Genomic DNA, 14187 nt, shown 5'->3' with positions numbered 1-14187 from the left:
GCAGCATTAGAAACCCTATAGGGCAGTTCTCTGTGCTACAGCGTCTCTGTGAGCTGGGATCTACTCGACCGTAGAGGCTTAAGGAGAAGAGCTCTGAGGCTTGACCCACAGCCACAACTGGCTGCAGACCAGACGGTGGGAATCATGTGCTTCTCCCTCTCTACTTGTTTGAAGTCCACACAAGCATTTTTTTCTTCTGCTCTTCCTCCTCTTCCTCCTATCTGAGGGGTTGGTTCCAAGATGTTCCTGTGTTTCCTATCTGAAATGTTTGTTCATTCCACAGATTCCAGAGCAGAAACAGCTCCCAAAGACCGAGTCTCCAGAGAGCTACTACGAGGAGGCTGAGCCCTATGACACATCTCTAAACGGTACAGCCAGCGGCTGGGGCTGGGAGGGGGCGCTCCGCTGGCTTCGTGCTGGCGCTCTCTAATCCCATGGACCAGTATGCACATCCTGGGATGAACAGAGCTGCTGGTACAAGCAGCATTAAGAACCAGCCTCTGATCTGAATGAGGAGCTGAGACTCATGGCAGACAGTGGGGCTGGGGGTGGGCTATAGGATGGTTCTCTGGATGTTGCTGAACAGAAACATGACTGAGGAGGGTATGTTGGGAGGCACACAAAAGACAAGGTGGTCAGGCTGGTCACAGTCCAGGTTCCAGGTTCCTACAGGCACTGTCCTTGTATATGCAGTGGTCCCAATAGGAGAGCCTGCACTTAGGTTCTAGTGAGCGAAGCCAGGCAACAAACATAAAACGTATAAAGTGCTGAGTGGTTACATCTTAGGGCCAAGGGAGCAGGGCCTGGGACAGGGAGCTGTTTAGACAGGCTTGGACAGAGTCCTGGCTGCAGTGGGGACAGGGCATGCAGTCCTCTGTGAGACAGCCAGGGCAGCACACAAAAGCCCTGCATTCCCGGCACATTTGAGGAATGGGAAGAGACCAGCATGCCTGGAGCAGGGGACTGGCAGGAGATGGAGCCTCGGGAGGACTTGGCTTCTCTCCAAGAGGGTCACCTGGACAGTACAGGTGGACCTGGATGCTGGGTGGAGAGCAGACTGTGGGGCAGGACTCAGGCCTGAGCCTCTTCCCTTGGCCAGCGGTGCTCAGCCTGAGGATGTCCAATCACAGTAGGGCTTCTGTTACACAGAAAGGTCCAGAAGGTACCAGAAGGGGTGGTGTGGCCAGCACCTCTCACTTGCCCATCTTTTACCTCCTTCTTTTTCCTTCTTTCAGAAATGAAGGGACTTAGAAAGTTTAAAGCAATTTGCAAATGCCAGCAGTGAATGCCTCTGGGCCTGGGAATGAACTTGGCTGAAGCTGGAGGGGGTAGAGAGTTCACTGGGCCCATAGAAAAAAGGGCCAAGGACTAGACGGGACCAGTGGCTTGGGGCCACACCAGGATGTTCCCTTTTTTCACAGTTTACCTACTGATCCCAGGAGTCGTGTGGGAGGCTGGGGCCTGTTTTGACTGAGGTTATGGTTAGAGGCTGGTTTTGTGGGCAGACGTCACTTTGTTTTCTCTTGCTGAACGTGAGAGGCGTACCAGTCTGGCTGTGATTTGAGACCAGCCCCAAGGGTGTGGTGCTGGTGTCGGGGTGCATCTTGAAGGTGGAGGCAGTGACTCACCTTGGTAACACGCCTGCACTTTCAGGTGTGTCTCTCCAGGTGTGGGCTGGACCAGTTGGGACCTGCCTCCCAGACGCCTCCAGGGGGCCTGGTTGTAGGGCAGACACCTCATCCTGCACTTTCTGTGAGAGAGATACAAACTGCTTGCTGGAAAGGCCAAGCACCTTGGTGTTTGTCCCTCAGTTGTGAATTCATGTTGGCTGGAGCTAGGATAGAGTCTCTAGGTAGGGTAAGCAGTTGCTAGCCAAAAGGTTGGTGGTTCAAGTCCACCCACAGATGTCTTGGGAGAAGTCTGTTGGTTTGCTGCTGAAAAACCAACCATTGGAAAGCGTGTGGAGGCCCACTGTTCTCTAACACACATGGCCCACCACGATTCCCAGTTGATTGGATGTCACCTGGTTTGGTTTGGGTTTTGGTAGTCAGGGTTGGGATCATCACAAGGACAGCTTGTGCTCACCATCAGGGCGGAGGTCAGTAGAGCTCAGAGGTAAGAGTAATCCCATGTGGGATACAGAGCGAGGTGGGAGGAGAAATGCCAGGTGCCCTGCCTTCCTCTGCAGGGTGAGGACTGAGGAAGGCTTGGGGAGATGTGGCCACACTCATTAAAAAGGGAAGGCTTCACTTGAGCTATAAGCTGGCCTCCTGCCTATTGTCCCCATGCTTCATGGAACTGTGTGACATGCAGGTGACAACAGCAAGAGCAGAACCCAGGTCATTGCTTTAGTTGGTTGACCAACAGCCACGTCTGCTGACTTCTACAAGAGACAGCAGCTTGGATTCCTGTCCTGCTCTGTCAGCTGCTCACTGGGTCGGGCTCCTCTCTGTGTAAAATCTGTGTTGGAGACATTAGGGTCTGCCCTGCTGGCCCAGGGCATCCACTTCTTCATTTATGGGGTAAAGCTAGCTGCTGTTTATAGCAACACAATGAAAATCTGTTTCTCATTCACTTAACAGCTCACTGGGGGTCTAAGTAGTCAGTAGGTAGCTTACAGAAGGAGGTATCATGGGTCAATGGTAGAGTTCAGTCCTCCTACGTGGGAGCTCAGGTTCCGTTTCGATCCAGTCTTCCTCACCTACAGCCATACCTGTCTGTCAGTGGAGACTTGTGCATTGCTAGGATGCTCAGCAGGCTCTATCGGAGCTTCCACACTAACATGGACTAAGAACGAAGGCAGTTTACTTCCAAAACCCCTTATGGATCACAAAAGTCCAGTCTCTCATGGGGTAGCCATGAGCGGGGGCCGTCTCCGTGGCAGGTAACAACAGGTAGATGCCCAAATTTCTTCCAGTGTGGGGTTTGGCCATGTAGAATCCTCTGCAAAGAGTAAATGGCCCCTCTCCGTTTTGAAGAGAGCCAGGCACACATTACTGCTGCCCACATCCCACTGGTAACCTGCAATCAGGCCGTCATCTCTGAACACAACAGGGCTGGGAAGTGAGGCCCTGGCTGGGTTGCAATTACTCCTCACAAGCCCTCAGCTCCCACTCCGATGGCAAGCGCTCATGCCCGCGTCTCTGCACTTGAGTCTGTTGTCTTGTCATCTTGTCATCTTGTCTCTCTCCATCTTGCTTCTGTTTGTGCCTCTGGATGTCACACAGGTCAGTCTGTCAGGATTTCCCCGACCAGAGTCCCCAGATGGGTGCAGGTACCTGAAAGAGTCGTTTATGCCACCATCGCCCGGGGGACTGCTGTGCACACAGCTGGCTGCCTGGTGGGGTACACATTCCCATCCTCATGCCTGAGTCCTGCATGACCATCCCTGTGTGCCATCCTTCCAGCAGGAATGACTTAGACTCCCCCACACGCCCAGACCCCTGCCCACAACAAGCACCTGAGCTCATGGTTGAAAGGCTCAGTGCCGAATGGCTTCTCTGGCTCTGTCCTGTGGACTTCCCATGGGACATCGTGGGGTGCAGTCCACCCAGTGACAGCAGAAATGAGCACCCTGCCTTCCATGCTTGTCTCCCCCTAGGCCCTGGAAGCCAGCTCCATTTTCAAGATTCTACATTTAGGGCCAAAGGAGTCCCTGCTTGATACATATAGTTAAGCACTCAGGTTACTAACTGAGGACTGGGGGTTTGATTCCATCCAGAGGCACTTTAGACGACAGGGCTGATGATCTGCTTCCCAAAGATCATAGCCTTGAACTCCCTCCTGAGTGCAGTTCTACTTGGACACACATGTGGTTGCCATGAACCAGTGTCAACTCAATGACAGTTGGTGTGATGGTGAGTCTTTGTTGTTGTTAATGCTATCTAGTCAGTTCTGCCTACTAGCGACCCTGTATAAGGCTTCCGAGGGGCAGCTGATGGGTTTGAACTGCCAACCTTGTGGTTCGCAGTCTAGTGCTGGGCCTAGAAATCTACACCAGAAGGGTAAATAAAATTGTTCATAGACTTGCTCTAAGCTTCCTCCAGTCTACTCTGGGTACTGTGATTTGCTGCTGTTTCTTCTCCGTTCACTTTCTTAGACTCCTGTGGAGCAGGTATTAAAATTCTCCATGAAACAGATGGAAAATCAGAAGCACCAAGCTGTGAGGGGCTTGGCCCAGCTCTTTCACACTCAGTTCTGTGGCCTCCCACCATTCATTTTTATATGAGGTAGCCCACTGATCATTCATATTTACTAAACAGATACAAAACCCTAATAATGAAGACAGTTTAGGAAGTCACCCTGATCCTACCCGCCTATCCTTCAATCACTTTCATTTCTTCCTGCTGTCTTCTGGGATGCATGGCTTTATCAGCAGATATCATTTCAGTTGTGCTTTTTTACCTACCATTCAAGATTTAGGAGTTTTTGAGGTTGCAAACATGTTTTCAGAGTTTTCGTTGATGATGGTTGTGTGGTTCGCTCCTTACTTACCAAGTTCTGCTCCACTGGCTGTTAAAATACCACTCATCTATCTTAATACATGTTAATACATGTAACCTTCCCTGTCCTGCATTTAAAAAAAAAAAAAAAAAAAAGTAGTTCCCTAGGATAAATTGCCAGTACTGGGAATACTGGGTCAGAAGGCATGAGTGTTGTTATGGCTCTGGGCACAGCGGGCTACCACATTGCTTTCTGTTAATTGATGCTGCCAACAGCAATAGAATTCAGGGTCCCCACTGGGCAGTTAACATTGCCGCTTCGTGAATAGGCACGTAATTATAAATGGCAACTTTTTATTAAGTCACAAATGGGAGTCATACCATAATGCTTTTAAAGAAACGTGATGTTAAAATATTTCAAGTATTATTTTTAGAAATACTTAAACACATTTTGGCATGTAGCTAGAGGAACTATAATACTGGTCTCATTCAGGGTTTTTCTATTGTACTTCACATGTTGTTCTGTGTTCTTAGTAGGCAGAAACCTAGTCTTGCAGACTGAGAGGCCCTGAGAAAAGCAGATCAGGGGTCCATGGGAGTATCTTTCTCCATAGGGTCATGTGAAGGCCTGGGGTGCCTTATTCACCCTCATTTGAGGGGTCAGGACAAGAACTCCTGTGAAAAGGTCAGAAGCCAGGAGCTTGAGGACCCATGTTTTGCTAGGGTTGCCCCTAAGGAAAGGAAGCATCCAGCAATTGGGAGATAGCATCCTGTCCACAGGGAATCCCGGAGGTAGCACGTAGCTTGCTATCAGCTAGATCCCTGGTCTACACAGGTCCCGAGGTTCTCCTCACTGGGTCCTACTATTCCAGATTATTGGGTTTTTTAACCCCTTGGGTAGTTGTTGGTCTTGAATAAATAGTAGCAAGACCAGAAGCACAAAATTTTGGAATTCTCTCAAAACCAAACCAAACCCTGAGGTTGGCTCACTGCCACAGGTAGAGGGGGAGAGATGGAGCACCAAGAGCTAAGTTTGTGCTGGGAGGTGTTGAGTGATGGGGAGAGATGGAGACAGGTGCTATGGAGGATGGAGGAGTGGATTTTAATAAGGGATTTGACTATGACGACGTGTTTAGGGGCTGAGAGGTGGCTTCCTTGGAGAGCTCTATTTCTGAGGGGTCGCAGCCACGTCTCCCCTCGGTCTTACAGAACCAGGCCCCGCGGACTGGGCAGCTATAAGGACTGCCATGTTTGCAGATCAAAGCTCTGGTAGCATTCTCTTCCTCCCAGTGCCTCGGAATGACAGAATTCCTTGGAACAATCTAGAAAGATTCCCTACCCAACCTGCCTCATTCCTCAGTTGAGGAGACAGAGGTCCAGAGCAAGAGAACTGACCTTCTCAAGAGCAAATAGCCAGTTGGTGTGGCAGTCCCTTGTCAGAGTTTCTGTGGAGCATGCGAGGACAGGATGTGCTGAAGGAAAGGGGAGAGTTTCTTGGTTTGGGGTTATTTGTGTGTGTGGTCACAGGCAGCATAGGAGAGGTCCCTCTGAGGGCGCTGGGGCAGGGAGGCCTGGTGGACTCTGTGGTTGGTGGCTCTGGGCCTCCTTCCAGGCACAGGAGGTAGGTGGCTCGTGGCCTGAGGCCTGCTGGCTGTTGCCCTCCTGAATGAGTCCACTGAGAAATGTGCCAGCTGGCAGCACTGTGACAGTGAACTGGTCTTCCTTACAGAGGATGGAGAGGCTGTGAGCAGCTCTTATGAGTCCTATGATGAAGAGGAGAACAGCAAGGGCAAGTCGGCTCCCTACCAGTGGCCCTCGCCGGAGGCCAGCATCGAGCTCATGCGAGACACCCGCATCTGTGCCTTCCTGTGGAGAAAGAAGTGGCTGGGTCAGTGGGCCAAGCAGCTCTGCGTCATCAAGGACACTAGACTCCTGGTCAGTCCGAGTCGGGTTGTGTGGTCTTCAGTCTTTGGGCAGGGGTGGGGGAGAAGAGGGCCTGGCATGGGAAGGTTCCAGATGACAGCGATTTGGAACCTTTTATATCAGGATTAGGAGCTCTGGTAGCGTAGTGATTACGAATCGGGCTGCGAACCTTAAGGTCAGTGGTTCGAAACTACCAGCCGCTCCATGGGAGAAAGATGAGGCTTTCTACTCCCGTAAAGATTTACAGCCTCAGAAACCCTGTTCAGGGTCGCTATGGGTCGGAACCGACTCCACGGCACTTAACAACAACATATCAGGATTGGGAGTCCTGGTGTGTCCCTGTGGGTTAATGAGCTAGACTGCAAAGTCAGTATGAATCTAAGGTCAGTGGTTCAAGCTCACCAGCTGCTCCTTGGAAACTCTATACACGTCAGAACTGACTCAATGGCACTTAGCAACAACAACAGCAACAACTTATCAGAATTGATACAGAGCTGCAACCATGGGCTCAGCTGTGAAGATCAGATGATGCAGAACCGGGCAGTGTTTTTGTTCTGTTACACATGGGGTTACTGAGTCGAAACCAACTCAAAAACAAGATCCCAATGTCTTTTACCTTCATCGGAATTGTAAACAGAAATCTGTGGGTTTGGGTGAATGGGCTTTTCCTTTTCTCTGTGCTTTTTCTTAATTAGAAAATTCTAGTTGATCTTTGTCAGACTCTCAAAGGGGTTGTGGACCACCACCCCCCCATCTCACCCACATTAGATTTTTTTCCCCGTGTTGTCAATACATGTTAGAAAACAATTGTCATCTCAGCGTTTTTGCACGTGACATTCGACTACATTAATTGCATTCGTCAGGTGGTTTACTTGTCACTGGCATCTGCATCCAGTTTTTTCCTTCACCCTTAACAGAAGTCGGGTGCCCCCTAAGCCACGAACCTGCTCCCCTGCTCCGCCTCCCAGCCGTGACTCTGGCTCCTGCTTTTCATCTGTACGGCATGTGCCTTTTCCCGGAAGATGCAGTGTTTTCATAACTGACATAAAGACATGACCCAGAAAGGAATCAGGAGATCCTGCTCTGAAAACGCATCTACTCCCTGTTATTTTCAAGGAAGATTTTGAAGTTGGTGGAATTATTGTAAACACCGTTTCTTCTCTGTCCAGGGCAGATGCTCTCAGGTTACTGGTGAAGAATGTTCTTTGGTTGGGAGCAGAGTCCCTTCTTTGTCTCCTGACTAATGCTGTAGCTTTCATTCTCTAAGGAGCCTTCCCTAGGGAAGCCCAGTGAGAAACAAATGCTGAGAGGTAAGGGGAGCTGAGGGGAGCTCACATTTTCAGAACCACCCCAGGCCTGCAGCCAGATTTGAGCGGTTTGATCAAATGAGGATCTAGAGAGTCCCTGGCTGAAGCAGGTGGAAAGGAGGCTTGAAGGAGAGGGTACCATGTGCCTTGTCCCTCTGACGTTGAGGTCAAGGCTCTGGGCGTGCTGTTGGGAGAAGCTGGGCTCTTGCAGTCCCCAGTGACCCTGCCAACCTGGTGTCTCTTCTCTTTTGTTACAGTGCTACAAATCCTCCAAAGACCACAGCCCACAACTGGACGTGAACTTGTTGGGCAGCAGCGTTGTCCACAAGGAGAAGCAAGTGCGGAAGAAGGAACACAAGCTGAAAATCACACCGATGAATGCCGATGTGATTGTGCTGGGCCTGCAGAGCAAGGACCAGGCTGAACAGTGGCTCCGGGTGAGGAGGACGCCAGGCTAGGGGGAAGAAGGGGGATGCTCCCTTCTCAGGCTCTGAGTCTTTGGCTCTCCAGTTCTCATAAACCTACTTCCTGTGGAATTGATTCTGACTCACGGGGACTCTGCATGTGAAGAGCAGAGCTGTCCTCTTTGTGCGCAATGGCTGAGTTTTCAGATGTAGACATCCAGGTCTTTATTCCGAGGTACCTCTGGGTGGGTTTGGGGGCACCAACGTTTTGGTTAGCAGCCAAGCATCTGAACCAGTTGTACCATCCTCCACCAGCTCTAATAAATGTAGGCTGTAAAGTGGGAGGGCTGATCATGCTGAGGGCAGAGGTATAAGACCCTTTAAGTCCCATGGGCTTCCTGTGTTCTTACTGTTGTGATACAGCAAGGTGTCGTCGAATCAGTTCCAACTCATAGTGACCCTGAACACAAAGGAAGGAAACACTTCCGGGTCCTGTGCCACCCTCACAATTGTTATGTTTGAGCCATTGTTGCTGCCATGATGTCATTCCAGCTTGTTGAGAGTCTTCCTCTAATTTCCTCTCCCTCCACTCCACCAAGCATGATGCCCTTTTCCAAGGACTGATTCCCCCACTGAAAATCTGTCCAAAGAAGGAGACACAGAATCTTGTCATCCTCACTTCTAAGGAACATTCTAGCTTTACGTCTTCTAAGACAGATTTCTTTGTTCTTCCTGAAGGCTGTGGTACTTTCAATATTCTTTACCAACACCATGAGTCACATGTGTCCATTCTACTTTGGTCTTCTTTATTTGTTGTCCAACTTTCACATGCATAGAAGATGACTGAAAATATTATGGCTTGGGTCAGGTGCACCTTAGTCCTTAAACTGACCTCTTTGCTCTGGAACAAACACTTTAGTGTTAGTGGTCAGTTTCTCATGGAAATCGGTGACCACACTTTGCTGCTGCCTCTGCCTCGGTTGTCTGTATTTGTAATCTCCCTGAAGCTAATTGCCTTCCTTGCCTCTAACATCTTTCTCCTTATTAGAAAAGGAACAGATGCAGCTAAGAGCCATGGGCTTTTTTAGCAAATGTAGTAACTTAACCACAGAAATCGCCACTCGTCTGTCAGTTTGTCACACTGTAGTGGCTTGCGTGTTGCTGTGATGCTGGGAGCTATGCCCCCTGTACTGTAAATACCAGTAGGGTCACTCATGGTGGAGAGGTTTCAGTGGCGCTTCCTGACTAAGACTGCAAAAAAGAGCGGTGAACCACTTCTGAATGGTTAGCCACGGAAAACCTTATGAATAGCACCAGAACATTGTCAGATATAGAACCAGAAGATGAGCCCCTTACACTGGAAGGCATTCAAATTACAACTGGTAAAGAGCTGCCTCCTCAAAGTGGAGTTGCCCGTAATGACATGAATGAAGCAAAGCTTTCAGGACCTTCAGAATGAAAATAAATAGCTGCAAATATCCAGAATACGGAATGTACAAAGTATGGATCTAGGAAAATTGGAAGTCATCAAAAATGAAATGTATAAAGATCAATATCCTAAGCATTACTGAACTGAAGTGGTCATGTATTGGCCATTTTGAATGGACCCACCAGCTGCTCCTGGGAAAACCTCATATAGGGCCGTCATGAGTCAGAACTGAGTCTACTGCACTTTAACTACAACAACAACACGCTTTACTCTGCTGGGAATGACAAATTAGACAGGAGTGGCATTACATTCATTATAAAAAGACCATTTCAGCATCTGTTTGGAAGTACAGTACTGTCTGTGATAGAATAATATCCATACACCTCCAAGAATTGCTGGTATGGTGCTGTAGGAAACATTATGTAGAGTCGCTGTGAGTTGGAACTGACACCACGGCACACCACCGCCGCCGCCACTATGGAAAAAGACTTCTGGCGTGGTGCTGTAGGATCAGCACTGGACTGTGAATATAAGGTCGGCAGTTCAAATCCACCAACTGCTCCTTGGAAGCCCTGTACAGGGCTGCTATGAGTCTGAACCGACTTCGTGGCACTTAACAACAACAAAGAATAACACTACTACCATTATTCAAATTTATGCACCAACCACTAAAGCCAGTGATGATGAAATTGAAGAATTCTACCAACTTTTTCTGTCTGAAATTGATCAAACATGCAGTCAAGGTGCATTGATAACTACTGGTGATTGGAATGCCAAGGTTGGAAACAAAGAGGAAGGATCAGTAGTTAGAAAATAGGCCTTGGTGATAGAAGCAATGCTGGCGATCACATGATAGAATTTTGCAAGACCAAAATTTTATCCACTGCAAATATCCTTTATTCAACAACATAAAAGGGGGACCCCATTAGATGGAAAACACAGGAATCAAATTGACTACCTTTCTGGGAAGAGACAATGGAGAAACTCCATATCTTCAGCTTAAACAAAGTCAGTGGCTGAGTGTGCAAGTTCAGGAGGAAGTGGGAGAAAATTAAAACAAGTCAATGAGAACCAAAATGTGACCTTGACTATTTCCCACCTGAATTTAGAGACTATCTAAAGAACAGATTTTTTTTTTAATGTTTTATTGTGAATTATGTGATAGTTTACATGGGATAAAATTAGCTTTACATTCATCCAATCATATACCATTTCATTGCCTTGGTTACAATCCCCTCTATGGATCATCAACCAACCAGAGGGTATACCATGCAAGCCTGCTCCCCGATCGTCAGCACACAGCCCCTGTCCCTCTCTGTGTCTAAAGTCCCCAGCTGCTCCATCTCTCCACATCATCATCTCTGCCTCCATCTCTGGCATCACTGCTTCTCTGGGTAGGGTCCCGCTCTCCGTTCTTCTCCCCTGATGGTCCCAAGGACCTCCGCTCCTAGAGTGCAAAGTTAATCAGTCCCCATCTTTTGCTACAAAATGTCTACCTTTACATTTCCATCCCTCACAATCAGTCCTGATAACAGTTATTTGTACCACAAGAGACCTATCCGCATCTCCTTTCATCAGCCCCGCCTAGACATACTGGGTACTACTCAGTGGAGATTCTACCTTCCTCCACGCCCTCTGGATCTAGGTTCCCTCTTGAAAGCTTGTAAGCCAGTCACTTCTGGCCTTTGTATCCCCCTTTCCATTTGGGTAGCCAATGTCCAAGTTGCCCATCCCTGTCTACTCTGTATATGGAGTGGGTGGGAATGATCCTCGCTGTAAAGATTTGTTGCCTCTTTTGAGCTACTGCATCCATAAGTATAGGTCAGATTGTATCAGATGACTCTTTTTTTCCCCTCTTCTTTCTTCTTCTAGTTGAGCTCTGATCATCCAGTCATAGAAGCCAGGTCAAGTGGGTATTATCTGCAAGTGTGGGTGTTTAAAGAACAGAGTTTGATGCATTAGACACTAATGACTGAAAACTTGAAGAGTTGTGGAATGATATGAAGAATATCATACGTGAAGAAAGCAAACGATCACTAAGAAGATGAGGAAGGAAGAAAAGACCAAAAAGGACGTCAGAGAGACTCTGAAACTTGCAGTTGAGTGTAGAATGTAGAGAAGCTAAAACAAGTGGGAAAAATGAAGACATAAAGGAGCTGAAGAGAAAATTGCAATGGGGAACTCAAGACGAAATCAAGTATTATAATGAAATAAGCAAAGACCTGGAGTTAGAAAACCAAAACTGAAGAACATGATCAGCATCTCTCAAGTTAGAAGAACTGAAGACAAGATTTAAACCTCGAGTTGCAATACTGAAGGAGTCGATGGACAAAATATTGAATGATTCAGGAAGCATCAAAAAAAGATGGAAGGAATAAATACGTAGAGTCATTATACCAAAAAGAGTTGGTGGATAGTCAACCATTTCCACAGGTAGCATATGAAGAAGTCGAATCTGCACTGAAGGTACTGATGGAAAACAAGGCTCCAGGAATTGACGGGATACAAATTGAAATCTTTCAACAAACTGATGGAGCACTGCAGGTGCTCACTTTTCTGTCCTGAGAAATTTGGTAGATAGCTACCCAGCCAACAGATCGGAAAAGATCCATATTTGTTCCCATTCCAAAGAAAGGTGACCCAACAGAATAGGGAAATCATTGAACAGTATTATTAATATCTCACACAAGTAAAATTTTGCGGAAGATAATTCAAAATTAGTTGCAGTGGTATATCAACAAGGAGCAGTCAGAAATACAAGATGGACTTAGAAGAGGATGTGGAATAAGGGATATCATTCCTGAAGTCAGATAAGTTGTGGCTGAAAGCAGAGAATACCAGAAAGATGTTTGCTTGCACTTTGTTAACTATGCAAAGACTTTTGGTTGTGTGATCATAACCAACTTTGGATAATATTGCGAACAATGAATATTCCAGAACACTTAGTTGTACTCATGAGAAACCTGTACCTAGATCAAGAGGTAGTTTGTTCAGATAGAACAAGTGAGTATGGAATGGTTTAAAATCAGAAAAGGTGTGTGCAAGGGCTGTATCCTATCACTATATTTATTCAGTCTGTACGCTGAACAAATAACATGAGAAGCTGGATCATATGAAGAGGAACGTGGCATCATGATTGGAGGAAGACTCATTAACAACCTGCAACATGCAGATGACACACTCTTGCTTGCTGGAAGTGAAAGGACTTAAAATACTTCCTGATGAAGCTCAGAGACCACAACCTTCAGTATAGATTTCACCTCAATGTAAAGAAAACAAAAATCCTCACAACAGGGCCGATAAATAATACAATCATGATAAATGGATAAAAGATTGAAGTTGTCAAAGATTTCATTTTGGCGACTCCATAATCAACACTCATGGAAGTAGTAGTCAAAAAATCAAAGGACATATTGCATTGGGTGAACATGCTGCAAACTACCTCTTTCATGTGGTTTTTTTTTTTTAAAAAAAAGCAAATGTTATCTCTGTGAGGACTAGTGTGTGCCTGACCCAAGCCCTGGTATTCTCAATTGCCTCACATGCACATGAAATTTGAAAAATGAATAAGGAAGACCTTAGAAGAATCAATGCCTTTGAGTTATGGTGTTGGTGAAGAACATTGAAAATAACATGTGCTTCCAGACTAACCGGCAAATCCTTAGAAATGAGGATGGCCGGAATTCCTTTCTCTTTCTGAGGCCATGTTTTCAGGAGAGATGGGTCCCTGGAGGACATCATGGTCGGTAGCATGGTGGTTGTTGTTGTCAGGTGCCATCAAGTCGGAACCGACTCATAGAGACCCCATGCACAGCAGAACGAAACAATGTTCGATCCTGGGCCAATCTCACTACCGCTGCCACACTTGAGTCCATCAATGATGCCACCTGGCTGATCCATCTCATTGGGGATCTTCCTCTTTTTCTCCAACCCTCCATCTTACCCAGCATGACATCCTTCTCCAACGATTGTTTCTTCCGGACAATATGTCCAAAGTAGGAGAGACGAAGCTTAGCCATCCTGGCCTCCAAGGAGCACTCTGGCTGCACTTCTTCCAAAACAGATCTATTGGTTCTTTTGGCAGTCCATGGCACTTTCAGTATTCTCCTCCAACACCACAACTCAAAGGCATCAATTCTTCTACGATCTTCCTTATTCACTGTCCAGCTTTCACATCCATATGAGGCTATTGAAAATACCATGGCCTGGGTCAGGCACACCTTAGTCCTCAAGCTGACCTCTCTGCTTTTCAATACTTTAAAAAGTTCCTGTGCAGCAGATTTGCCCAATGCAATACGTCATCTGATCTCTTGACTAGCATGGAGGCAGCATGGAGGGCCAGTGAAAAAGAGGAAGGACCTCAGTGAAGTGGACTCACACAGTGCCAGCAACAGTGGGCTCAAACCTAACAGCAGCTGAGGGTGGTGCAGGACTGGACAGTGTTTCGTTCTGTTGTGCGTAGAATCACTGTGAGTCAGAAAACCAACTCAATGGCACCTAACAACACAACCACCACACTAGGGGTCAATGTCAGTGTCCCCTCTTACAGGAGTGCAGGTTAAGGCTCCAAGTCTTAAAGTCTCATGTGGAAAGTGAGGTCCAGTTTCAAATCCAGCACTGTCTGCCCACTAGTCCTGGGCTTTAACCTAAGTGCACAGGGTGACGAAGATGAAGTGTTGTCT

General features: G+C 47.3%; 1 protein-coding gene across 1 annotated transcript in view; it reads left to right on the top strand.

Annotated features, from left to right (window-relative positions):
- The window catches only part of AFAP1L2 (actin filament associated protein 1-like 2), a 50288-nt gene that overhangs the window by 20472 nt on the left and 15629 nt on the right, over positions 1 to 14187 (top strand). Inside the window, exons 5-7 of the mRNA XM_006831489.1 lie at positions 284 to 368; positions 6172 to 6377; positions 7930 to 8109. Coding sequence (XP_006831552.1) covers positions 284 to 368; positions 6172 to 6377; positions 7930 to 8109 — 471 coding nt within the window. The remainder of the gene's footprint in view (positions 1 to 283; positions 369 to 6171; positions 6378 to 7929; positions 8110 to 14187) is intronic.

This window comes from Chrysochloris asiatica, unplaced genomic scaffold (genome assembly GCF_000296735.1).
Source record: "Chrysochloris asiatica unplaced genomic scaffold, ChrAsi1.0 scaffold00003, whole genome shotgun sequence".
Taxonomy (NCBI): Eukaryota; Metazoa; Chordata; class Mammalia; order Afrosoricida; family Chrysochloridae; genus Chrysochloris; species Chrysochloris asiatica.
The sequence above is the reverse complement of the archived record's forward strand: the minus strand, read 5'-3'. Positions and strand labels throughout refer to the sequence as shown.